The following is a 25546-nucleotide window of genomic DNA, read 5'->3' as shown; positions in this document are numbered from 1 at the left end:
ACCATTATCTTAGCTTTCTAGTAATAGATTATTTCAAAAGACTTATTCCTAGAGCATAAACTCCCGTTTCCAAGGGCCCACACACTGCAGACAGACCCGTTCATTTCACATAAACAGCCAAGAAGTCAAGATGAAACTATATGGGAAAAGTTCACCTTGTAATACAGTTTCTACAGCTGCATTAGGGATAGAAAGGCCCACTACTCTCGCTGATTGTCCGTCATAGTCTCTATGCGTATGACTCAAATTCTCTTGTGGCTTTGGTGGGCCTGCAAAACGGACCGGATACATTATAAGTTTCAAAAGAGAGGGTATTCGAGAAGTTTTGCAAAGGTCCTTTTTTACTTGATTTGAGAGAGATTTTTCATTGGTTTCCCAAAAGATGAAAAATCTATACCTCATAGAACATGAAAAATCTATATTTACCCATGGAAAATGAGTGGTGAACTGAAAAATCAATAATTTACACACCACATTGGGAAGAAAGTCCATGCTTAAGATCCTTGTTTTGCATACACGATCGGAAGAATGATGTCACCCACAACGTTTACTTCATGTATTTTTCTTCCAACTGTGCTTTACTCGCCCAGCTTACACTTGGGTCCGTGCATACCCTGTAGTCAGATAGAATCTCAGATTATTATCAAACAACACTATATTAAATCGTTATGAGCGTTAGGGGTTAAACTTAAACTACACCATGTTATTTATGTGCTAATCTATTTTCATGTCTGAGGAAAATCGGTTCTGTATATATTCAGGACTTTATTATTGATTGAGGAAGCATACCTGTTTAGATGAGACCAAGAAGTATCTTCGTGAGTGCGTTCCGAGCCTCCCAAAAATGGATCAGACGAAACCTTAACTCGTCTTCCTGTGGTCCAAATTTAACATCTCTGAAGAACACCACTTCATCAGTTTTGGCGGAGGGGACACCGGTTCCGCCGCTACGTTTGACCGGCACGTCAGAGCACACAACGGCCTTGCTGGTTGATTTCTTCGACATAGGATCGCCGGAGACATCTTTGGCAGAAGAGACACTGGTTTGGCCGGTACGTTTGATCGGCCCGGCGGAGGAGACACCGTCTTTTCTGTTTGGTTTCTTCGATATGAGATCGCCGAAAGCAGGGGATTTGCTGTTGGAATCCATCGATTTGATCGGCTCGGCGGAGGAGACACCGTCCTTACCGTTTGGTTTCTTCGAGATAAGATTACCGGAAACAGGGGATTTGCTGTTGGAATCCATCGCTTGAGAGAATATTTTTGTGTGTGATAAATCTGGGAAGAAGAAGAGTGTTATAAAGAACCTTAGGAGGGGGAAGGCGAAAGGAAGCCATAAATGAGATTTTCAGAGGATTCATTGCACAGAGATGGAGTAGCGATTGATCGACAAACCGTTGAAGAATTGGAAACAACGAAGATAGAGAATGTCGAAGAAAATCATCGATCCAGATTCGGCGTTTTAGGGATTCTCTTCGGTTGGGCTTATGGGCCAGATATTTCAATTCACGGATCACAAAAGAAAGAGCAGCCTAACACGTGTGATGTGGCAAAAAGAAAGTTTTTCATTGGTTGATTTTTCATGCTGAGGTGGATAGGCTCAATGGAGTTCATATTCTCCTTTTATTATTTGTTTGATTTTTATATAAATTTCTAAATCAATTACTCTCTCTGTTCCCGAAAGAATAATTTTCTAGAGTATTCACGCGAAAACAATTAACTTTTTATAATTGAATTTATTATTTATTTTACTATACATTTTCCAATAAATATCAACCAATAGTATTCAACCAATTCAAATATTTTCAATTAATATTTTTTAAAAGTATACAATTTTTCAACATTAACTAATTTTAGAAAATCTATTATTTTAGAACAAAAAATAAATCTAGAAAATCTTAAGCAGGGAGTAGTAAAAATCTTATAAAAACAAGAATATTATTGAACAAAAATTATAAAGAGTTCCAAAATGGGCAAGTGGGGGCGCGTGCATCGTATCATTAAAATGTCATTTTCAAACTTGTTCATCGAACCATCGCCATAGATACACCTCTCTCTCTCTCTCCTAATTAAAATTAAAAATTAAATTAAAACAACATTCCAGAGATAACAAAAATCAAAGGAAGAAGAAGAAAACCCAAGGGAAAGGTTTGATTCCTTCCTTTCTTCTTCACCTTTAGATTCCAACCTCCGCCGATTCATGGCCGAGTTGACTCAGGCCGATGTCGTTTACTCTCGTCGGTCGCTTCAACTGTGGAAGACTCTGGTGAACTGCCTCGCCTTCTTCTACCAGATCTTCCTCCAGATCCTCCGCGCCGTCGGATACCATCCTCTCCTCTCTTCCTCCGCCGATGGTTTCAAACCCTTGCCGAACATCGAACTGCTCGAAACGGCGGCGGATTCTCCCGCCTCCGTGGAAATCGAGTCCTCAATCGAAGTCGAACGCAGCCGATTCGAGAGACTCAAGGCACGCTTTCAATTCTTCTTCTTCGTCTTATCAATTGGTCAAATGTCATCTACAGTTAGTTTGAATATGTGTGTTTGTAGGTAGTTCTTGACTTGGACGAGACGTTAGTTTGTGCATATGAGACTTCTAGTCTACCTGCTGCTTTGCGTAATCAAGCCATTGACGCTGGATTAAACTGGTTCGAGCTTGAGTGCTTGTCATCAGACAAGGTTTGCTTGCTCTTGCTTTCTATTAGCCGGTTTAGATTGGTCAAATGTAAATGTAATTTAAGCTGGTTTAGTTCGGTTTAGTATATATGCATAACATTTTACAACTAACGAGATTGAATACAAAGTTCATTTTACACTCTTTCCACCAACTTTTTGTGTTCTTTGCTTTTGGTTGAGTTGCTGTTTTTATGAATCTCTCTTGTTGTCTTGAAGGAAGTTAATGGGAAACCTAAGATCAATTATGTCACGGTCTTTGAGCGTCCAGGATTGCACGACTTCTTAGAGCAACTTAGCCACTTTGCAGATCTTGTTCTCTTCACCGCTGGTCTTGAAGGTCTTTTTTATTTCAAATGCATACTCAAATATGTAATCCTTAGTAGACTTGAACATTCGTGTTTCTTGCCTGCAGGGTATGCGAGACCACTTGTGGACAGGATAGATACCAGGAAAGTACTCAGCAACCGACTTTATCGACCTTCAACAGTCAGCACGTGAGTTAATACTCGCTCTGTTTTACACTTTCGACGTGGTAGGTTATTGAGATCTTTGGACATTGTTGTTTGATTTCTAATCAGGCAATACAGAGATCACGTGAAGGATCTGTTAAGCACATCAACGAACATGTCTAGGACTGTGATTGTTGACAACAATCCTTTCAGCTTCTTATTGCAACCATCAAATGGGATTCCATGTGTTGCCTTTTCCGCTGGGCAGCCAAATGACACTCAGGTCTCTATTAGTTTATTGCTCTTCTCTCATGCATCTATAACCCGTTTTATTATTGTTATCACTCTTGAGACTAATCGAAATTTATCAACACATGAAGCTTTTGGACGTTATACTTCCACTTCTTAAGCAACTTTCAGAGGAAGAAGATGTAAGACGGACACTTTATGATCGGTTCCACATGCCTGAATGGTTTCAGAAGCAAGGCATACCAACTTCGTGCTGGAATCCATGAACTGATTAAGCAGAAACTAATGGATATATATCAGAAATCTTTGGTCCACTCATTAAGGCAAAGGACTTGGTTGGTACAGTAGTTTCAGCAATGAAAACGTGAGGAGAAGGAAGGCACATAAAATTACCATTTGTACTGTTTATATTCTATGGTAGAAGATTCCTTTTAGTGATCTGTTACACATTCTTGGTTTCATGTAATTTCTCTAGCTTTCTTTGTAATATTTGTTAATAATCAAAGCATTAATTTTCTTTTAACGGGTTGGTTCTGTTCTGTTTGGAGCGGACAGTGAGTTTTGGTTGAAGCCGAACTAGAAACTGGATCTACCAATTTCAGTTTCAGAGCTAGAAAAATAATTGGTTTTAACTTATAAGAAAAAAAAAAAGGAAGGAATTGTTAATAAAAGGTTTAATTGGCCAACTAACCAATTTTGGGATCAATATTAAGAATATAGCTATCGATTTGACATAATTAAATGAATAACACTTTCTTTCCTTTTCCTTCGGGTTTTAACCTTTTGTCTTGCAAGTATAACGTAAAAAAAATAATTCATGAAGAAAATCCGATTTTAACCTTTTGTCTTGCAAATATACGGTAAAAAAAATAATTGATGATGTTAAAACTGAAAAGAAGAAAATGGGAAGAGATTACGAGGCATGGTTGATGATAGAGATCGAAGAAAAACAGTGACAGTTATGATTCAATCGGTGATGATAATGGTTTTGATGTTACAATGGTGACAATTATCGCGGCGATGGTCGGTGGTGATGATTACGGTAGGGGCAGCTATGGATTGTGATGGTTATGATTATAATAGTATCATAGCAATGGAGGTGAGTACGGTGGTATGGTGAAACAGCGATAATTTGAAATATGTAAAAGAGACAATGAGATAGGTGGTGATCGTGATGGTAATGACAATGGTGGTGGTGGTTACAAAGAAAGTGACGGATGTGGATATGTAGGAACCAATGATTTTTCATAACATAGATTAGAAATAGCATAGAGCAAACTAGGTGGTATAGCAAGTATTAGTAAAATTATTAAATAGAATGCTATATTCGAAAATGAATTGTGTTCCCTCCTTTACATCTATGGATGATTTCTACACCCAAACCCAAACATTAATCTCTAAACCCTAAAAAAAAATATAAACTCTAACCCAAATATCAAAATATGCATGAAACATAATCAAAATAGAATAGTAATAAATGAAATAGCATAATACATATTGTTCAAATTTTGAAATGTCTATGATTAAAGGGGAGAAGGTAATATTTACCCCAATGTTAACCCAAACTTTCCATAAACTAAACTCAAAACACTAATCACTAAACTTTAAAAAGGAATATAAACCATAATCCAAATATCAAAGCATGCACATTGTACATAATAAGAAGTATTATTAAAATAGAATAGTAACAATCAAATAGCATAGTACATATTGTTCAAATAGCATAGTACAACTTGAAATTTACGGTACATACGAGAATAACAGAGTTGATGGAGGCAGTGGTGATTACGAAGGAAGAGACGATGGTTGATAGGATTGTGGTCTTGAAAAATATAAAATACTGAACAAAGATTACAGATATGTGGTGATTGTAGTGAAAGTGGCGACAATAAAAGAGACAATGGTGATTAAGAAAGAAACGACGGTGGTGGCGATTGGTAATTAAAGAAGAAAGTGTTTGAGATTTTAGTGACCAGATACTAAAGGTAATATAGTACATAATATAATAATAATGGTGACTTTTTTTAGTTAGATTCTTTATGTTTTATTTCTTAGCTATCTAGCCTAATTTCCCTTAATAAAATTGGTTTGGGCTTCGCTTTTAGGTGGGCTTTGAAATTGTCATATTCAGAAAGAATTATAATCCGACGACGTTCACTGCGTTCGCGTCTTAAATTTATTGGATTCTTGCCCTCTTTGCTCACAACCCCTATTTCTCTCATTTTCTCTCATTGGCCGCTTGGGCTTGATTACCGAGGCTGAAATGTACTTCCTCCGTTTCATATTGTAAGTAGTTTTAGGAATTTTTTTGATTTCAAAATGTAAGTAATTTTCATATTTCTAAGTAACTTTTACATTTATTGATTGTAATGTGACCAATCAAAATAAATAAACTTATTTTTGATTGGTTAAATTATATCTAACCTATTTATTATACAATATTTTTTAAAACATAATAATTTTCTTAATCTTTGCGTTTTTAACCAAAACTACTTACTTTATAAAAACATTATAAAAGAGAGAGAGTATTATTTGGTTTAGTTGGGCATTGAGAACTGTACAATTTTAGTTCTACTGTTTTCAATGTCCCACCAAACCGTTTGTAGGCAAATGATAGGTGCTTCGTCCATTTAGGAAAAAGTCTTCGATAATTAAGGTTTATGTTCGAAATTCTAAGTCCAAATATGAAGTATATGCTTTTAACTATAGCTTTTGTGTTGTTTTATGGTTAGTTATATGGTTTAACTATAATGATCGTTTTGTTTATCATTCGATATAAAGTTGGATTTATGTTAGGAACTAGCGAAGTTGACCAGTGGCGGATCTAGAACCATTTATAATTGGGGGCACAATACTAAAAACAAAACAAAAACATATGAATGGGGGCACAAATTTGTTTATTCACTACACTAAGAATAATTAAATCAAATTAGCTTAAGTTGTTTAGAAAAAAAAAATAAAAAGAGTAGGCCCCCGTACTCTCAAGCCTACGTCCGCCCGTGGAAGTTGTTTCTGAAGGGCTTAGAAAAACCAATAATTATAATTACCTTCCATGAAGAACATCTGCAACCATCTGCACTGGAACTCCGCCAAATATTTAATTCGATAACCCTGGCACCTTTTCTTCAATGCTTCTATTATAGGTTTTTCCCTAGATTCATAGCTCCGCTGATAACGGTTAAAACTATTACAAATAAATAATTAGATAAGTGTGTTTGGCTTCTGCTTTAATACTGACAATAATGACTAGATAAGCACGTTTCTTGCTCCAATTCCATGCCACAGTGTAAAGTGGAAAGGATATTAACAAGACTGAATTTGAAACCATATTGTGATTAGTTAAGTAAATTATTATTAGATGGATCGAATTTGAAACAATAATGTGATTAGTCTATTCTACACCATCAAATTTGATGGTCAAACATCTCACAAGAAATGGAGTTCTTGGGTGTTCTTGAGGATATGTAATTAGAAAATTACTACCAAGCCAATTTGGTGGAGGAAACCCCACTACAATTCATCATCATTACTTCCAAGAATCATCAAAGCATAATGTGTAGTAGTTATTCATTCAAAAATAAACAAGACTAAAATCTATCAAACCAGGCAATTACGACGGGTACCAAATTTACTTATTCGATACAGAACCAAAAGAAAATGAAAAAGAAGTCGAAGAATGTACATTGTAAAAGAAATCTAAGAAATAAGAGGAAAATGCTTAAGCATCATCTGATTATTGAATCATAAGCTGAGAAACTTGTTGACAAACCAAGTCGTTGCTATCATGAGGACCCACAATCTTATACCTGTTGCAAACAAACAAAGATAATATTAGCATTTGGGATCATACCTCAAACGTCAAATCACATTCTTGAATCAAAAGTAGTAACATTTGTGTTTATTTGTTGGAACTTGGAAATGTAATCAATGCTTTGATAAAAAAAATTAAAGAAAAAATCGTCACAATTCAAGAACAGATTTTCCTTCCTTGTACTTCTGGCTCACATCATGGGCAGTCACCCTGTAACATAAACCACAAAACAAAGTTTAACTACTCCAGAACTGTCGCGAACATGGACTATTGTTATTATGTCCGCAACTAAACTAAAGAAATGTTTGACTTACATATTTCCAACCAACGTTTAATCCACAACCAACACAGAATATATCAGTTACAGTATGAAGCCCCGTTATCATCATTCTGTCTTCTTTATTTCCAGTTGAAACGTTTACACTATAAGATCAACAACAACAAGAAAACGTAATTATGAGTATAGGGGAAAAACTAAATAATAGACCAAAGTAAACTATAAGAAAACAGAAAACTTACACTTCCCTGAAGAGATAAGCTTGTCCACCCCGGATTTTGAAAGACTGCACAAACACAAAGTCCATCAGTACTATAGTGTAGTCTATGTATTATATGTTACCTATGTTGATATAAACACCTTTTAATAGTAAGAACGGTGCAATACTCTGTAAACTAAGAAACTGAAACTGACACTAAGCAATGTGATGAGATGTTATCATGTTACACATGGTCAATACTAAAAGGAATCATTGAAAACTCATATATATAATCAGAAAACGGATGCCCTAGGCCCCTAGATGAAAAAAATCATTTATCAACCAAAAAAAAACATCAGACCTTGGACATGATGTCTTGATCTTTAGTAAGATTGGTCTTACAGTGTATGCAACTATAGACTTTCCCTTCCAGATCAACAATAAAAACCCTTCCCATCTTGATTGTAACTACAAATCTCTCTCTTTTTCCGTGAACTGGATAGCTAATCCCTAAAATCTGAGTCTTTTGATTTTATATGACTTTTGGAGTAGTTTTCGGTAACGTATAAAAACTGTTAACAAGAGGACTCGGTCTGATTGGATTTGGAAGTTGCGTATTTTAGCAAGAAACGTGGATATGGAAGTTGTTTTTTATCTATATTATTAAAAGACTCATTTGAAAATGTTCTTATTTCATTAATTAAACTCTCTATTTTTTTCTTGTCTTTTTCAGTTACATTTATAAAATATCCTAAAACGAATAAAACTGTCTAATTTATTACTTGTCTTTTCAGTTGCATTAATGAAATATGCTTAAATGAATTTAAACTTCATATTTTATTGTTTGTCTTTTTCAGTTACCTTAATGAAATATCCTTAAATAAATTTAGACATAATGTCATTTAATCAACCAAAAAAACTCATGAGTTATCCTTACGTGCATAATTTTAATAATGGAGATTTTTAAAAACGTGCATCATTAAAATGTTACCAAAAACATGCAGCACTAATATATAACATGCATCAATAAAACTAGAATTTGACTCACACAATTGTACGGATATTATTTTCAGTTGATTAAATTTAAAAATAATTATTTATTCAAAAAATATTTAAGAATTGCTATGTTTTTAAAAATTACATGGTATTATTTGCTCATAACTCATTTGTCATTTGATAAATTGTTAGAAAGAAAATTTTAGCATAATATAACTCAGTTGTCATTTGCTAAATTTATGGTTTTTATTTATATTTTTTATTATTTAATTATAATATTTTCATTTTATATTTGAAAGATAAATGAATTTTCTTTCAAACAATATTTTTGTAAATGTATTTTTAAAAAATTAATCAATTAAAATTGTTATTATCATTGAATATCATTATTTTTGACATAATTCGAGTTTACATTTACATCAAAACTTATTATATTTTAGAATAATTTTAATTTAAAATGTAATTTTCATATTTTTCAAACAAATTCTAAAAATACTTTTTAAATATTTTGTTATAATTGTTAAAAAAATATTGAGTTGCATTTCAAATAAAAAGGTAAAGATATTAAAAATATTCTAATTAAAATATCTAAAATTTAATATAGAGTTGAGGAAATGATCAAAATAAAAAAAATTACACATAAAATAATTATGATTTTTGTTAACTGGTCGGATCATTATTTATATCATATCACACACGAAAGAAAAATTTCTGTTTTTAAAATTATCTAACTAACTCTATACTCATTTTTTTATATTTTTTATATGATATCACACATTCGTAAAAAAATAGAAAGTTTAAGATGCAAAAAAAATATTTACTTAATGAATATAATATGAACGAATATTATAAATACGTCATTTAATAAAATAAATAATTAAAAACTAAAAATTCATATCCGCGCTAGCGCGCGGGTCAGGGTCTAGTTTTTGTTCAAAAAAGAAGATTTTGCTCAAACAAAAACATATCTATTTGAAAATTTTTAAAATCACAAGAGCAGGTGGTGATGATTGTTTTCTAGATTTTAGTTTTTGATTTTGATTTCTAGATTTTAGTTTTTGATTTTTTTGGTTTTTGATTATCCAGTAGATTTTAGTTTTTTGAAAAACATGAATGGTTGTTTTAGATTTCGGTTTTTAGTTTTTGATTTTGATTTTGAAATTAATAAAGTAAAAATATAATTAGTAGTAAAATGTTTATTTTCAAAATAATAAAAGATAAAAACTACCATCAAAACACACATAAAATTATTTAATAAAATTATTTTAAATCAAAAACTGCAAATACAAAATAAAACTATCGAAATCACATATTGATACATGAATTTGATAATGCATATATTTATTAATAGTTAACTTCAAAATTTTAAATATACGTGTAGAGTTTTACTATATATGCATTAATTTATGTAAAATTTAGAGGGTGTTCATTTACGAAAGCATAACGACAACTGGAGATATGTGCTTTTTAGTGCGTTTCCTCCTGCTGGAACCAGATGTTCTTCTGCATTGCTTCCACCAGAAGTGGGCTGCTCAGCAGCGGCTGTTGCATCCCATACCCCAGGGTGGTTTGAGAGGAAGTCATCACCTCCGGTGATCTGGTCAATAGCTGCTTTCTCACCATCTGAGCAGTTGCAGGCGGTATATGTGGCAGAAGGCATATATCACCTCCAGGATAGTTGTGCATCTAAACGGTCTCCAACACCAGCACCATGCATAACGACAGATCTAATAAAAAGTTCCTTTTTAAGGAATAAAGAACACTACAACCTGAAGTACAACGTATTTATAGGCGTCTACAATGAATGAATGTGAAAACAGTAAGCATTAGGAAAGATATAGGCAATGGATCTGAGGTGTAGAGTTGAGCATATAGGTGTTGATCTCTGACACTGTTACTGTTTCTATTTTATTATCATCACCATATTTGATCGAACTCGTGGAAGAGGCTAATTAAGTCACCATTACCAAAGCTACAAAAAAACAGTCGTATATGTCTACGTTGTGGGTTTTCAAGCAAGAAAATCAAGAATAAATTGTTAAAGCTAGAGCAAACTACCTGGCTAGAAGGTGTCACTGTCACTTGTTTCTTTGTCAAAGTAAGTATATATGTGCGCCAGAAATTGCATTTAGGAAAATCCAGCCTGCAAGTTGTAGGAGATCAATGAAAGGTGAAAGTGACATTGCAAAAGTTGGTTGTGGAATTCAAATGAAGGACTGGTAGTGACATCACCTCAGGCTTCACATCCGCGGCCAATAACTTTTGCTTAAGATGGTTGGCTTGAGCGTAAAAAACACTCAGACAATTTGTTGTAGAACTGCAGTGAAGTGAAGTTACAGGTTAGAAGGAGCAGAAAAGATTAGCAAACACTGAGATGTAATGAAACAGGAGAAGAATCAATCTCAAAATCATTATTGTAGATTTATCAAAAAACTCCAAATACCAAATTGCAAAGCTTCTCTATAAAGGAAGAAATTCTGGGCACACCGAATCGATGGGATTAAACATGAACTCTTAACTCGGACTGTTTCAGATGGTGATAGAAAGCAGAAACGACATCGAGTTGCCGTCGAAGGATGCGGAGATGGGACCTTTGTTTCTTGTCTGAAGCTGATTAGGGTTAGAGGCGTCTTCTGTTCGTTCGAGCCGGATAAGGAACTAAGATCGACAGTCCAAAGCCCAGATACAGAACACCCGAAAAAGCCCACTAAGCTGAAGAATAAATGAAACGGCGCGTTTCGTGTGGGTTGACACGTGGCGGCGTCAAGACGCACGACTTTCCTACGTGGAGGATGACGTGGAGGGCCCTGGAGAGAGCAAACAGTTTTTTATATAAATAGATAGATAGATAGATTATATGACATTCAACTTAACAACTACAAAACGAGTGAAAGTATTAAATTTATTTTCTCTAGTTTCTTATAACATAGTGAGATAAACGAAAACAAATACAAATAAAAAATAAAAACATGAAATGATAATACCTAATTGGATATGTTTATTTTTTTTCATTTTCTTTACATTTACTTCTGTTTTACATGATAAATAATTTTATTTTGAAAAGCTGTTCTGAAATCCCTCTTAACATTTGTGATTTGATTATGTATTATCATCATATTCATTATTAAAAAGAAAAAATATGACACTGGATCAACCTAATTATGATATGTACAAATTTATTTATAAACATTCATATTTTTGACAAAATTTTAAAATATGTTAATAATTAATAATTCATGTATTACTGTTGAAATAAGTTTTCTTTATAGAGATTCATGTTTTGTAAATTTTATAAAATATGGTAATAACTAATAATTCATATATCATCATTAAAGTAAATTAAACTTCACACTAATAATTAATTTAAATAATAATACAATTAAAAAATGTTGGTCCGTAATTTTCCTAGAATTGGATTCCGTTTTATTAGCACGTTAGGTGTTTAAACTTTAAACACAACATGTTAATATGAACCAACCTTACCACGATAAATATATGAATCTAAAAGTATAGAAAACACGTAAAAATGAAACTAGAATTTGCCGATAAAACAATGCGGACTTCCGGTTAGCCACGTATTTTGATTGGTCTCCTCCTAACCTTTACTGATTTGGTCCTAACTAGTCACTCATCAGGAAGGGTTGGTAGGTCTAATTAAGGTTTTCTTCTGTAATGTCAACATGTTTCTGATCGATATTGTTTCTATGTAAATTCGTTATGTCTAGTTTAAGGTCCTTGACCCTATATTACTGAGGGAAGGCTTGGACCAAATCTTGCATAAAAAGAACTATAATCTTTATCTCAAAACTATGTATCCTGGTGAGAGTTTCATCTAGTGGGCCAACGACCAAATCTGATTCGGCCTAATAAGAAGATTTTGCTCAAACAAAATCATATCTATTTGAAAACGTTTTGCACATACTTTTAGTTCGGCCTAATAAGCTCGGATTATAGTAATCAGTTTAACAAACGGATTACCTAGAAATTGCGGACTTTTAAAGTATATATTTGTTAAATAAAGATCAGATAGATTTTTATTAGCAAATGAGATCATCTTCGAGCGTAGTGTACCATTTTATAGTTCGAAACTATATTATATGCACTCAATAGGACATTAAATATGTTACGTTGGAACCGTTGGACAAACATAGTTTGATAAATTGCATGTTTTTTTTTTTTGAAACACTAAATAAATTGCATGTTTATCTACAAAAAGTCAAGTCATGGAGTAAGAAAACGCTCTTCTTCTTTCTTTTTTTTGTTCAACGGAGTAAGAAAACACTAAAACTATTATAAATCATAGAGTGGATTGTTATTAACCAAGACCAGAAGAGAAGGCTCATCAGCCATGACCAGGCCCAGCCGCAGCCACGACCAAGAGAGAGAGAGAATCGGCTAGTCTTGGCCGACATAGTATTAGGTCGGCTAGCCTTGGACGACTTAGTATTAAGTCGTGTAGCCTTGGCCGACTTAGGATTATGATGTTTTCCTTTCTTGTTATCTTTAGTAGTTTTCCTATTTTCTCTTGGATTAGGTTTTGTACTCTTTCCATTTATCTCTTCCTTGTAACCTCTATATAAAGGGAACTTATTATTCAGAAATAAAAGATACAGTTTCCCCATTCTTTTACAACACGTTATCAGCACGATCGTCTCTAGATCCTTGAGATAAAATCGAAACCCCTCTCTAACCTAAAAGCCAAAACCGGCGACCACAACCTAAAAACCCTAAACCCTAATCTTGTTCTTAGTTCATTCAAGAACTCAGTTGATCTCTCTTGAATCCTAGAAGTTCTCAGATCACGTTCCAGCTCAGAAGAACCGTCCAGCTCGCGACCCACACCCGAGACGCGATCGCATCCGACCCGATCTCCGCGCAGCTCGCAGCCGAGACGCCTCCAGCCCGCGATCGTCCCATCCGCGACCCGATTGCATCCGATCGGTTCTCTCTCTCTCTAAAGGTGGTCCGGTTCTAAATCCCCTACAAAAAAGGTATAAACTTAATCTGAGAACCTAGATTGATCAGAAACCCTAATCCATAAATATGGAAACTTTGATCTTGATCAAAACCCTAAAAACCTACAAGATTAAAATCGGCAATCTCCTAACTAGAAAGATAGAAATCGATTCCTTAGAACTTGAATTGATTGTTCCTGATTTGATTTTGAGAAATCCTAATTTAGGAATCGAAACCCTAAACCCTAAAGAGCTGAATTTGATTTTTATTGATTTGAATTGATTGATTTGAGGTTTTAAGATTGTTAGATTGATTGAAGTAATCTAATCTAGAACTTGAATCCTAAAGGCCTTGAAACCCTTTTAATTAAAACTGGCAGCCTTAGATTTTAAAGTTGAAACCCTAAATTCATAAATTGCTAAGGTTGTTTGCATATATATGAATCTGAAATTGAAATTGCATTCGTATTGTTTAATAAAATCGACCAGCATATAGAAACATATGAATTCGAATCTGATTGCATTTAAATTCATATGGCCGTGTGGCATTAATCTTCCTGATACATGTAGAAACAAATGTTAGGATTGTTCGCACCATGGTCAATTTAGAATTACATGTCCGATCCTATTGATTGTCCACATAGCTGTGCGGCTTGTTTGTTCGCACCATGGTCGATTAGATTGATTGTTTTTCTCATAGATGCGTAAGACAAGTTTGTGGCCGAGCTTGTTATACCATGCGGCCACATGATCACATTGTGAACCTAAATTGAAATGATAATGTGATTCAGATGTCGAAAATCTCAAATAGAGACTATGTAGCCCTTAATCTCTCCGGAGACAACTACTTGCAGTGGGCTCTAGACACAAAGATCAGCTTAAGGTCAAAAGGTCTTGGTGATACAATCATCAAAGACAACAATGAGACCGATAAGAATCGGTACATATAAGTATTATACGCCATCACCTCATTGAAGGTCTAAAAGATCAGTACATTACGATGGAAAATCCACTAGAGCTTTGGGATGCTTTACAGCATAGATATGATCACCAGAAAACGGTGTTACTCCCAAAAGCTAGAAATGACTGGAAGAATCTAAGATTCATGGATTATAAGTCAGTGGATGAATACAATTCGGTCTTGTTTAAGACTGTCTCGATGCTGAGACTTTGTGGTGAAGTAGTAACCGAAGAAGAGTTACTTGAGAAAACATTCTCTACGTTTCATTCCTCAAACATAATTCTGCAGCAGCAGTACCGAATGAAAGGCTTCGCCACATACACTGATCTGATCTCGTGCCTGCTCCTGGCCGAGGCAAACAATGAGCTCCTGATGAAGAACAGCGAAGCTAGATCTGCCGGATCTGCCCCATTACCAGAGGCCAATGAAGTTGAAAAGAAAAATCCCAACGAGTGCAATTACATCCAGAATGATAAAAGATCACACGGAAAAGGCCGTTGTGGATACAGAAACCGTGACAATTACTCGAACGGTCGAGATAGACACTTGACCGACCGGAAAGGAAACCACAATAACCGTGGTCGTGGTTCCAATCCCGGCCGTAGCCGAGGCGGTTATGGATGAGGTCGAGGTGGTATATCCAAACCGTCTTACTCAACCAAATCCGTTTGTCACAGATGTGGGATGAGCAACCATTGGGCCAAGAATTGTAGAACTCCTAAGCACTTATGTGAGCTCTACCAAGAGAGTCTTAAGGACAAGAACCCGGAGGCTCATATGGTCCATGATTCCGGTTATGAGGCTGATAAAGAATCTGATGTTGCAAATGACGACCTTATGGATTTTGAGACCTCTGATTGTCTCAAAGACTAAATTTTCGATACGACTTGTTTTTACTGCTTTATGATTGTTTTATGATTGATTTGGTGTTTTTATTTTCGGTGTTCTGCAACTTTAATAAATGAAAGTTTTGAAGTCTCTGAGAAATGAAATCTTTTTTATAGAAATGAATGACGAAATGAGCATACTCGTAGTGGATAGTGGCACAAGTCATACAATTCTTAGAGATAAAAGATATTTCTTAAATCTAATATTGCAAAGTGCAAATGTACACACCATTGCAGGTGTAGCCGGCCTGATTGAAGGTCACGGCCAGGCTTATGTATTAGGCATCATCTAGAGATCAGAAATGCCTTGTATTCCCCAAGCTCTAAAAGGAGCCTATTGAGTTTCAAAGACATAGGATTGAACGGTTTCCATCTTGAAACATGGGAAGAAGGAAATATAGAATTCCTTAACATAATTTCGATCACCAAAGGCTATAAAAAGATCCTAGAAACCTTACCTGCAATGTCTACTGGCCTATACTATGCAAAGGTCAGTATGATCGAGGCTAATGCCTGCGAAAATTTCACTCTATGGCATAACCGGCTTGGCCATCCCGGTACTAACATGATGGGAAAGTTGATGATGAACTCACAAGGGCACACGTTCAAAGGAGTTGTCCCATACAATCTCACATGTGCAGCATGTGCACAAGGGAAACTCATAACTAGGCCATCACCAGCCAAAGTTAATAAAGAGATCATAAATTTTCTGGAAAGGATTCAGGGAGACATATGTGGACCAATACACCCACCTAGTGGGACGTTTCAGTATTTCATGGTTCTGATTGGTGCATCGACCAGATGGTCGCATGTCTATTTACTGTCCACTCGGAACTTGGCATTTGCACGTCTGCTTGCTCAGATAATAAGACTGAGGGCACACTTTCCAGACTTCCCTTTAAAGACTATACGTCTAGACAATGCTGGTGAGTTTACGTCCCAGACGTTTAATGATTATTGTATGTCCATGGGGGTAAGTGTAGAACACTCCGTGGCACATGTACATACGCTGAATGGCTTGGCCGAATCATTTATTAAACGAATCCAGCTGATAGCCAGACCATTGCTCATGCGGTCTCAACTCCCGGTATCAGCGTGGGGACATGCCGCATTACATGCAGCAGAACTGATTCGCATCAGGCCATCTAGTGAGCATAGATATTCGCCATCCCAGTTACTCACGGGTCATGAGCCAGACGTGTCCCACATCAAAACATTTGGATGTGCCGTCCACGTTACAATTGCTCCACCACAGAGAACGAAAATGGGACCACAAAGGAGGATGGGAATATACGTAGGATATGACTCCCCGAGCATTATAAAGTATCTTGAGCCAACAACCGGTGATTTGTTTAAGGCCAGATACGCAGACTCACAGTTTGATGAGTCCACATATCCGACCTTAGGGGGAGATAACGGCCGGTTGAGCAAAGAATTGAGCAAAGAAATCGAATGGTCTCGACCATCAATATCTTTGCAAGATCCTCGGACTAAAGAATGTGATATGGAAGTCCAAAAGATTATACATCTTCAAAAGCTAGCTAATCAACTGCCAGATTCATTTGCTGATCCAAATAGAGTGACAAAATCGTATATCCCGGCTTGTAATGCACCAATACGAATAGACGTCCAGAAGGGACAAGGTCAAGTGTCTACAGAGTCTAACCAACGTCTCAAACGTGGTAGACCTATTGGTTCCAAAGATAAACAGCCTCGGAAGTCCAAGAGAGGTGCTGGATCCAAGAGCATCAAGGAAACCATCCGGAACATTGATGGACCGGCCGAGCCGACCCAGACGGTCGAGCGAAGTGAGCCGGCCATACCAAATGATCCGACCGTTCCAAATGATGGGGTTCGGGACGCCGAACTTCATGGGACACAAGGGCCGGGCAATCAAGAGATCTCTATAAACTATATAATGTCTGGAACGAAATGGAACAGAAATGATATCGACGTCGATGATATTTTTGCTTATAAAGTAGCACTTGAGATCATGGAAAAAGATGAGGATCTAGAACCCACGTCCATATATGAATGCATGCAAAGATCAGATTGGATCAAATGGAAAGAAGCTATAAACGTGGAGTTAGAATCATTAAAGAAAAGAGGCATTTTTGGCCCTATAACCGTGACACCTAGAGATGTCAAACCAGTGGGATACAAATGGGTCTTTGTGAGAAAGAGAAATAAGAAAGGAGAAGTAGTGAGATACAAAGCACGGCTTGTAGCACCAGGATTCTCACAGAGACCAGGAATAGATTATGAGGAAACTTATTCCCCTGTGGTGGACGCAACTACAATACGATACTTGATCAGTCTGGCCGTGAAAAAGAAGCTTGATCTGCGCCTAATGGATGTAGTAACTGCGTATTTGTACGGTCCACTGGATAATGAAATTCATATGAGAGTTCCAGAGGGTATTGAGCTCAAAGATAAGAAAGGTTCTCGAGAACAACATTGTATTAAGCTAAATAAAGCCTTGTACGGTTTGAAACAATCAGGTCGAATGTGGTACAACCGATTATCAGAGTACCTAATGAAAGAGGGTTATAAGAACGATCCAATAAGTCCATGTATTTTTATAAAGAGATTTGACAGCAAGGGCTTCGTGATTATGTCTGTCTATGTGGACGACCTGAATGTAATTGGAACCCCTGGAGAGATTTTCCAAACGGTCGAAAGAATTCGAAATGAAAGACTTAGGAAAAACTAAGTTCTGTTTGGGACTGCAATTTGAGTATGTGGATAATGGAATCCTTGTGCATCAAAAGACATATACAGAAAAGATACTCAAGCAGTTCAATATGGACAAGGCTCATTCCTTGTCAAGTCCTATGGTCGTGAGGTCCTTAGACCTTGAGAAGGATCCATTCGGACCAAAGAAGCCAGACGAGGATATGCTCGGACCGGAAATACCTTATCTAAGTGCCATTGGAGCCTTAATGTATTTGGCTAGCCATACAAGACCGGACATTAGTTTTGCCGTGAGTTTACTGTCTAGATTCAGTTCATGTCCGACACTTAGGCACTGGAACGGAATAAAACATCTGTTCAGATATCTGCAAGGAACACCCGATCTCGGATTGTTCTATACCGATCGGCCAAGTGAGAAGATGGCTGGATATGCAGATGTTGGGTACTTATCTAACCCACACAATGCTAGATCTCAGACAGGTTACGTGTTTATACACGGTGGGGCTGCAGTAAGTTGGCGGTCCACAAAACAAACCTTAGAGGCAACATCATCTAATCATGCCGAGATCATAGCCATGTTTGAAGCAAGCCGAGAGCTTGTGTGGTTAGGAATATGACCGGCCATATCCTAAAAGAGAGTGGCTTGGCTGTGGAAAAAGAAAAAGAAGAGCCAACGATCATCTATGAGGACAATACAGCTTGTATAGCTCAACTCAAAGATGGATACGTTAAGGGAGATAGAACAAAACACATCTTGCCTAAGTTCTTCTTCACCCACGACCTACAGAAGGCTAAAGAAGTTCAAGTGGTTCAAGTTCGGTCCAGTGACAATTCAGCCGATCTTTTCACCAAGTCTCTGCCAACCTCAACATTCAAGAAGCTGGTTCATCAGATAGGAATGCGCCAGCTGAAGGATCTTCAGTGATGCCTTCATCAGGGGGAGTGTCATGTGTTGTACTCTTTTTCCTGTCTACGGTTTCCATTTTTTCCCACTTTGGGTTTTTGGTTTTCCTAGAGAGGTTTTAATGAGGCAACGTCGTGCATGATACAAACCCATATGGTTATAGCATCCAAGGGGGAGTGTTATAAATCATAGAGTGGATTGCTATTAACCAAGACCAGAAGAGAAGGCCCATCAGCCACGACCAGGCCCAGCCGCAGCCGCGACCAAGGGAGAGAGAGAGTCGGCTAGTCTTGGCCGACTTAGTATTAGGTCGGCTAGTCTTGGCCGACTTAGTATTAGGTCGGCTAGCCTTGGACGACTTAGTATTAAGTCGTCTAGCCTTGGCCGGCTTAGGATTAGGATGTTTTCCTTTCTTGTTATCTTTAGTAGTTTTCCTATTTTCTCTTGGATTAGGTTTTGTATTCTTTCCATTTATCTCTTCCTTGTAACCCCTATATAAAGGGAACTTATTATTCAGAAATAAAAGATACAGTTTCCCCATTCTTTTACAACAAAAACACATTTCTTACTACAAGATTTTGAATTCAATGACCACATAAGTAAATGAAGCATTTTTTTTTTTTTTTGCTAACCGAGTATCCTGGCCCCACCGAGGTGGTCCAGACTAGAGACCGAAGTGAGCATAGACGCTGCCAGGGCGTCACCATGTGGCTCACCGTGTAACGGTCTTCGGTCTCGGATGCTGCAGCCCACATGTAAATTCTGCAGTGGCCAAGGCTCGAACCCAGGGGCGGACACTCCCGCTGGAGCTCCTATACCACTAGACCAAAACAACTTGGTTAAATGAAGCATTTTAATCGACAAACAAGTTCACTATGTCCACTTCCACTATGTCCACAGTTTCTAAGGGTTGGAGTGGATAGAAAGTTCCATACAAAACATATGCAAACTTACGATATGTTTAAATATTTTCTTTCTTTTTATAGTACAAGAGAAGAAAGAGAAGTGGGAGAAAGATGCCTTCGGCTTCTTATTTCATTAGTGAAAATAAGGTTTATACAAACAAAACAAAAAGACAAAAGTGTAACGGTGGATCATTCGTTAAAAGTAAGGGAATCATTCGTTAAAAGTAAGGGAAAACAAAACCTCCTACAACGATTCTTTGTGTGTGTGTGTGTGTCTACCTAATTTTAAATCTATAATATAGTAAACAACTGCCAATTCATTGGAGCTGTCTTAGATAGTGTCACATCGAAAAGCAATAGTGTTATATTAAGGCCCATTCGTTATCTGTTCTTCCCTCCTTTACAGATTATCCTCTGGACCTTTCTGTAACCAAAACATACAATTAACAACATTATCAACACACATATTCTCAAATTGGTTATACATCCACTATATATGACTCACAGACTCCGAAAATGATAGTAACCAAAGCAACTTTAGTATTTAATAATCAAGTTATTAGTATATGCAAGTTGGTGGTCCTTATTATATGGAAACACTAGTATATAAAAACGATGAGGTGGGTTTTGTTACCTGATACTTGTAAGGAGAAAACAAATCCCAGAAGACGTTGAATTTGATACGTGTATTTTTATATATATATATAACTGTATCGTAAGTATATATATGTACAAGTGTTGATAGTCTTCTAATATTAGCTATTTGAGTCTCTCTTGTAGAAGGATCTTCGGGTATCTGGGAAACACATTTTTACAAGCTGAAACCTGCCATTAGATTACCACAAACCCAACAATTAAAACCTTAAATTATATTCCCTCCGTTTTTAATTGTAAGTAGTTTTGCTTAAAAACACGGATATTTAAAAAATTGTTATTTAAAAAAAATATATCATTTAACAAATTAATTCAAACAATTATTAAAACCCTAACATTATATCATTGGTCACACAATATCCAATAAATAAAAAAGATATATTGAAATATGTAAACTAATTATATTGTGAAACAAATTTTTTTTTGTTAAAACTATTTACATTTAGAAATTTAGAAATGGATGGAGTATTTATTAGTCACAGTTCACTAAAAATAACCATGAGGCGTGTCTTTTAAATTAGGTGTTAGTGACATTGTCATGACCTAGTAGATTAGTAAAGCAATCCATCATTATTCACCTCACACGGTTCCCACTCGGAAACATTTTCATTTAGGAAAATGTGATTTATTCTTTTGAGGGCCCTATTGGTCGCTATCTATTTTTAGATAAATTATTTTAAGCATAAAAAGGTGTTAATCAAAATAAAATTTGGTATTTTGGTTGGGAGTGAAAAATCAAACTTTCTAAATTGACTAGTCATTTCCAAACCTATAAACGACATACAAACTAGGCCTGCAACTTTTATCCGAGATCTGGATTCGATCCGAAGATACCTTAATTTTTTAGTCCGGATATCCGGATCCGTAAATTTTATTAATAACTATTTCAAAAATAGTAATATATATATATAAAAATTAATTTATTTAATATATTTTTATTTTTATAATAGTATATATAAATTTTATGTAAATTTTGTAATATTATACATAGAAATAATTAAAAACATTATATATTTTTTTATTTTTAATTTATTTTTAATATTTTTTATATATTAATATTATTTTTTATCTATTTTAAGGATCCAAATCTGGATCCGGATATCCGCCAGATATTACAATTTTTAGAAGGATATCCGACACCCAGATATCCGAAAACCCCGGATCCGGATAAGGATAGTAAAATTATGGATACGCCGGATACGGATCCGGATAAAGATCCGGATCCGGATAAAGATCCGGATCAAGATACCTTAAAATTGCCCGAATATCCGATCCGTCTCAGGTCTAATACAAACTTCAAGAATCCTCAAGTGCCCAAATATGTGTAAATTTAATATCTAATGTCACATGCCATTTCTGACCGAGTCTGGTTTTTATTAGTGGTAGAAGAAGAGCATCTCAGATATATATATATATATATTTTTTTAAATACAAAATATTTAAATTAGTACTACTATGTTTCTGTAACGGTAAAATTAATTAAATTAAATTGAATGATGAAAGAATAATCAAATGTTGAGAAACTTACGGATTCGATGTCGATCTTGAAGACTAAGAGCTTTCTTCTCTCTCTACAACTCGTTCTGTACGCCACAACGATATGACCGATGGCTAAGACCCACGAACACACAAACAGAGCCACTTCCTCTGTTCTAAACTTTCCTCCCCCGTCTCCGACCACTGGCTCGCCGAACACAACAGCTGCCTTAAAAGACACGTAGATTAATGAACATATCGAGCATATCATCGTCATGGACAGATATGGTCCCCTTGATAGCTTTGGTCCGTCACAGAGCCCGTAAACACCTGTCATAAAAAAACATATAAAATAACAATTTTTAAGAACAGAGCTATGGGTTTTTGATAAAGAAGCTTGTGGGGATACTTACAGAGAATAATGGCAGATCTAATGATGGAGATGAGAGGAATATCGATGAGGGAGTATCTGAAATCGTAGTTGCTTATATGAGAAGAAACAGTCGACGGAGAAAGACGAAGGAGAGAAGAGAAGGATGAGAGGATGATGGAGGGTAGGACGGCGTCTGCGACAGAGAGGAAGATAGGAGCAGAGAAGAGGATGTAAGAGAGGAACATAGTGAAGAGAACGAAGATGGTCTTGATGCATCTCCAAAGAGAAGATGAGTATCTTCTTGTTTTGCTGATCTCTTCTTTGCTAATCAGACCCATTTTTTATTTTCTTGTCTGTGTGTTTTAATTTTTGTTATTTGCAGAGGGTTTGTATTTGATGCAAGTGTGATTTGTTTATAGAGAGAGGTTTTCGTAGAGAGGGTTTTTAAAAGGGTCGAAGAAAATAAAAAATTGACAATGCTGTCGATATAGCTGATGTGTAATTTGTGTCTTAAATAAATATTTTTGACCATTAAAATGACATTTTCTGTTGAATTAAAACATTTGATATGATATGATATTGTTTTGGACGTCTTTTGCCAGGAGATATTATTCTGCAGGAGAGCTTTTGTTATGACTGAATGTCATTTATAGAGTAAAATTATAAGGTGGAAAATGTTTTATTCCTGGTTACTCAACAAAATTATTCATTTCGTCTGATTACTATTTAGATAAAGTAAAACATAGATACATATTTACTCTCTTTCATAAGAATAAACATATTTAGGTTGTAACTGAATGTTAATAAAAGGAATAAGTGGAATTAAATGAATGATAATTAGTGAAATCCAATGGAATGGAATTAATATTCCATTTGTTCCAAAACTATTTTTACGTGGAATGATTTTTCAAAAGAATGTTGATTTTTTTTTGGAATGGAAAAAAATAATATGGAATGAGATGAAATACTCATTTTTTTTTCATTGCAACCGGTGAATATTTTGTGGAATGAGAAGGAATTAATCATTCATGAAGTTTCTATTCCAAAAAAATGCATTCGAGTTGCACACTTACTCTATTTTTTTTTCACTTATTTGTATTTCTCTTTATTTATTCTTGCTGGAGCCGGGTTTCACCCCGTTCCAGACCTGGTTCGAAATATCAAATCCAATTGCGATAAGGTTTAAATTCTGACAATATCAAAGCCTAAGAAGGAAACATAGGCTCACAGAGGCCAAAGTCCACCCCTTATCAAAGCGCTCGATCCACGATGAAAATCGTGCCACCGTTACGATCAGCCGAGAATACCTATAAAAGACAAAGGACTGGCCAAAGACAGATGATCCGAATTTTGGACAGCTTTACTATACTCTCATTATATACACTTTCGAATCTTATCAAAGGCCCCATGTACTCATCTCTATAATCAGCAATAAAACATCTATTTTCTATAGTTGATTATAGTTGTGTCTTTCCATTTAATTTGAACTTACTTGTCAATCAAGTTTTTGTGTCGTAAATCCCATTTCTGAATGAATTTTATGATTCATCAACTCCAAAAATAACCAATCACACTCTTTGAATATGAGATATTCGTTCTGCATCATTATTTTTCAGTTGATTTTGTTAGTTGGGTATAAAATAGATCTAGCTGTACAATTTTAAGTTTTTTAACTACCTTTCGTGTTCTTGCGATCCTCATATTTTTAAATGAATTTATATATATAATCAATTAGCTACTGCGAGTGATTATAATCAGATATATTGTTAGTGCCTTAGTGGTATATGCTATAATCGTTGTTGTGTCAGTGCCATTACCGTATTCAAAATTTCATAGTGTGTGTATTTTCCAATTTAAAAACGATGTTAGAGTAGACTATTAACTTGAAAACTTGTTTTAATGTTCATTGTCATTTAGAAAATATTAGTTCCATGTTTGTGTTCATGATATTATGAGTTTATTCTCTCTCCTTGCATTTTCAGTATTGTATATCGCTATCCTGGACTCATGTAATTCAGTACGTATTTGCTAACAGCTTTTTGTGTTAATGTGTGCTAATAGCTTTCCTTAATAAAAGTTGTGTTCGTATAACACAGCTCACTAGAATCTGTTTTCGTGTATGAGAGCTGAACAACTCTGCTCTTTAATTAAAAAACTTGTTAGCTTTAGTCTCTGTCACATCCCGGTTCTCCCAAACCGGAATGGTTTTATTTTTTTTGATTATTAATTTGATTTAGACCAAAGCCCATTAGCCTTTATCCTTCTTTTCTGGTCCGTGTAGTAAACCCTAAGGTTTCCTCTTTTTTTCCTATAAAAAGGAGCCTCCTCTTCTCTCCCATTAGAAATCAGAGCGAAGTCTTGCAGAGTTCCAGAGAGATCTGAAAACCCTAGCCGTCAAGGTTTCTCTTTTCTTCTCTCTCGTTCTCTCTCGCCTGCGTCTCTCTCTCTCTCTCTCTCTCTCTCTCTCTCTCTCTCTCTCTCTCTCTCTCTCTCTCTCTCTCTCTCTCTCTCTCTCTCTCTCTCTCTCTCTCTCTCTCCTTGGTGTTCGCCGTTTGCTGAAGGCTGGAGCCAAGCCGTTGGAGATCCCCGATGAACCGATCCAATTCTATGTCCAGATCTCTCCTTGTCTTCTTTCTAGATCTGGTCGCTGGTGTGGTAAGGAACCCTAGTTCTCGTTTCCTCCATCTCTTTGTTCTCTTTTATCTTGAATCTCTCATCCCGGATTCTTTGGTGGTAGCACCAATCCTTTTTGTTGTAGATCTGGTTCGTGGAAAGCCATAAGCTTCAGATATGGTTCTACTCTCTTTTCCATTCTCAGATCTAAGGCCGAGGTGAGGGCTTGTTGCAATCTCTATCTCCTTCTATCATTATCTCATCATGGTAGAAGTGTCTAGGTTGATCATTCATCCCTACTTGTTACTTTCTATAGATCTATTAATATAAATAAATATTCATATGATATATATATATATATATATATCTTGATGCTTGATGTGTGAAAGACATAGATCTATTACTAAGGTTGTTAAAATATGGTTGGATGATGTTTGAGGATTGAATGTGATGATTGTATTGATTGGGGT

General features: G+C 35.8%; 5 protein-coding genes and 1 long non-coding RNA gene across 8 annotated transcripts; 3 read left to right on the top strand and 3 right to left on the bottom strand.

Moving 5' to 3' along the window:
* Positions 1–2039: 2039 nt before the first annotated feature.
* LOC106382038 (CTD small phosphatase-like protein) lies at positions 2040–3894 on the top strand. Its single transcript, XM_013821995.3, has 6 exons — positions 2040–2467; positions 2548–2676; positions 2890–3010; positions 3086–3167; positions 3252–3405; positions 3503–3894. Exons 1-6 carry the CDS (start codon positions 2201–2203, stop codon positions 3635–3637), a joined length of 888 nt encoding a protein of 295 aa, XP_013677449.2. The 5' UTR covers positions 2040–2200; the 3' UTR covers positions 3638–3894.
* A 2940-nt stretch (positions 3895–6834) lies between these two features.
* On the bottom strand, positions 6835–8272 carry LOC106352901 (protein yippee-like At3g55890). Its single transcript, XM_013792553.3, has 5 exons — positions 8020–8272; positions 7702–7745; positions 7497–7605; positions 7336–7391; positions 6835–7177 (listed from the first exon to the last, which is right to left on the bottom strand). The coding sequence occupies exons 1-5, from the start codon at positions 8113–8115 to the stop codon at positions 7105–7107; spliced, it is 378 nt and encodes a 125-aa protein (XP_013648007.2). The 5' UTR covers positions 8116–8272; the 3' UTR covers positions 6835–7104.
* Positions 8273–10380: 2108 nt separating this feature from the next.
* On the bottom strand, positions 10381–12621 carry LOC125588895. The gene is made up of 4 exons (XR_007325099.1): positions 11098–12621; positions 10887–10971; positions 10713–10797; positions 10381–10626 (listed from the first exon to the last, which is right to left on the bottom strand). It is a non-coding gene; the product is annotated as an uncharacterized LOC125588895 (long non-coding RNA).
* A 2321-nt stretch (positions 12622–14942) lies between these two features.
* LOC125588437 lies at positions 14943–15443 on the top strand. The gene is made up of 2 exons (XM_048759775.1): positions 14943–15183; positions 15316–15443. Exons 1-2 carry the CDS (start codon positions 14943–14945, stop codon positions 15441–15443), a joined length of 369 nt encoding a protein of 122 aa, XP_048615732.1.
* A 2818-nt stretch (positions 15444–18261) lies between these two features.
* Positions 18262–18768, top strand: LOC125588436 (secreted RxLR effector protein 161-like). Its single transcript, XM_048759774.1, has one exon. The coding sequence runs from the start codon at positions 18262–18264 to the stop codon at positions 18766–18768; it is 507 nt and encodes a 168-aa protein (XP_048615731.1).
* Positions 18769–19575: 807 nt separating this feature from the next.
* Positions 19576–22932, bottom strand: LOC125588894. Of its 3 annotated transcripts, XR_007325098.1 has the most exons (4): positions 22504–22918; positions 22143–22420; positions 20595–20785; positions 20062–20384 (listed from the first exon to the last, which is right to left on the bottom strand). XR_007325098.1 is itself a non-coding variant. In XM_048760824.1 (3 exons), exons 1-3 carry the CDS (start codon positions 22799–22801, stop codon positions 19768–19770), a joined length of 684 nt encoding a protein of 227 aa, XP_048616781.1. In that variant the 5' UTR covers positions 22802–22932; the 3' UTR covers positions 19576–19767. The 3 variants fall into 3 exon arrangements, 2 of the variants coding, with proteins under 2 accessions (XP_048616781.1, XP_048616782.1); XM_048760824.1 differs by lacking the exons at positions 20062–20384; positions 20595–20785 and adding an exon at positions 19576–19875 and having other exon boundaries at positions 22504–22932; XM_048760825.1 differs by lacking the exon at positions 20595–20785 and having other exon boundaries at positions 22504–22925.
* Between the last annotated feature and the right edge of the window lie 2614 nt (positions 22933–25546).

Source organism: Brassica napus, chromosome C6 (assembly GCF_020379485.1).
Source record: "Brassica napus cultivar Da-Ae chromosome C6, Da-Ae, whole genome shotgun sequence".
NCBI classification, from domain to species: Eukaryota; Viridiplantae; Streptophyta; class Magnoliopsida; order Brassicales; family Brassicaceae; genus Brassica; species Brassica napus.
The sequence above is the reverse complement of the archived record's forward strand: the minus strand, read 5'-3'. Positions and strand labels throughout refer to the sequence as shown.

Excerpts from the sequence above, each read along its gene's own strand:
- LOC106382038 (XM_013821995.3), top strand. The coding sequence starts at position 2,201 with ATGGCCGAGTTGACTCAGGCCGATGTCGTTTACTCTCGTCGGTCGCTT. Across the intron at positions 2,677-2,889 it reads AGTGCTTGTCATCAGACAAG|GAAGTTAATGGGAAACCTAA; the intron begins GTTTGCTTGCTC and ends GTTGTCTTGAAG. Across the intron at positions 3,406-3,502 it reads GGCAGCCAAATGACACTCAG|CTTTTGGACGTTATACTTCC; the intron begins GTCTCTATTAGT and ends CAACACATGAAG.
- LOC106352901 (XM_013792553.3), bottom strand. The coding sequence starts at position 8,115 with ATGGGAAGGGTTTTTATTGTTGATCTGGAAGGGAAAGTCTATAGTTGC. Across the intron at positions 7,746-8,019 it reads ATCAAGACATCATGTCCAAG|TCTTTCAAAATCCGGGGTGG; the intron begins GTCTGATGTTTT and ends GTGTTTGTGCAG. Across the intron at positions 7,178-7,335 it reads GGAAAATCTGTTCTTGAATT|GTATAAGATTGTGGGTCCTC; the intron begins GTGACGATTTTT and ends TGTTTGCAACAG.
- LOC125588437 (XM_048759775.1), top strand. The coding sequence starts at position 14,943 with ATGAAGAACAGCGAAGCTAGATCTGCCGGATCTGCCCCATTACCAGAG. Across the intron at positions 15,184-15,315 it reads TCCCGGCCGTAGCCGAGGCG|AGAGTCTTAAGGACAAGAAC; the intron begins GTTATGGATGAG and ends AGCTCTACCAAG.
- LOC125588436 (XM_048759774.1), top strand. The coding sequence starts at position 18,262 with ATGGACAAGGCTCATTCCTTGTCAAGTCCTATGGTCGTGAGGTCCTTA.
- LOC125588894 (XM_048760824.1), bottom strand. The coding sequence starts at position 22,801 with ATGGGTCTGATTAGCAAAGAAGAGATCAGCAAAACAAGAAGATACTCA. Across the intron at positions 22,421-22,503 it reads TAGATCTGCCATTATTCTCT|GTGTTTACGGGCTCTGTGAC; the intron begins GTAAGTATCCCC and ends TTTTTATGACAG. Across the intron at positions 19,876-22,142 it reads TCAAGATCGACATCGAATCC|TGGTATAGGAGCTCCAGCGG; the intron begins GTAAGTTTCTCA and ends GTTTTGGTCTAG.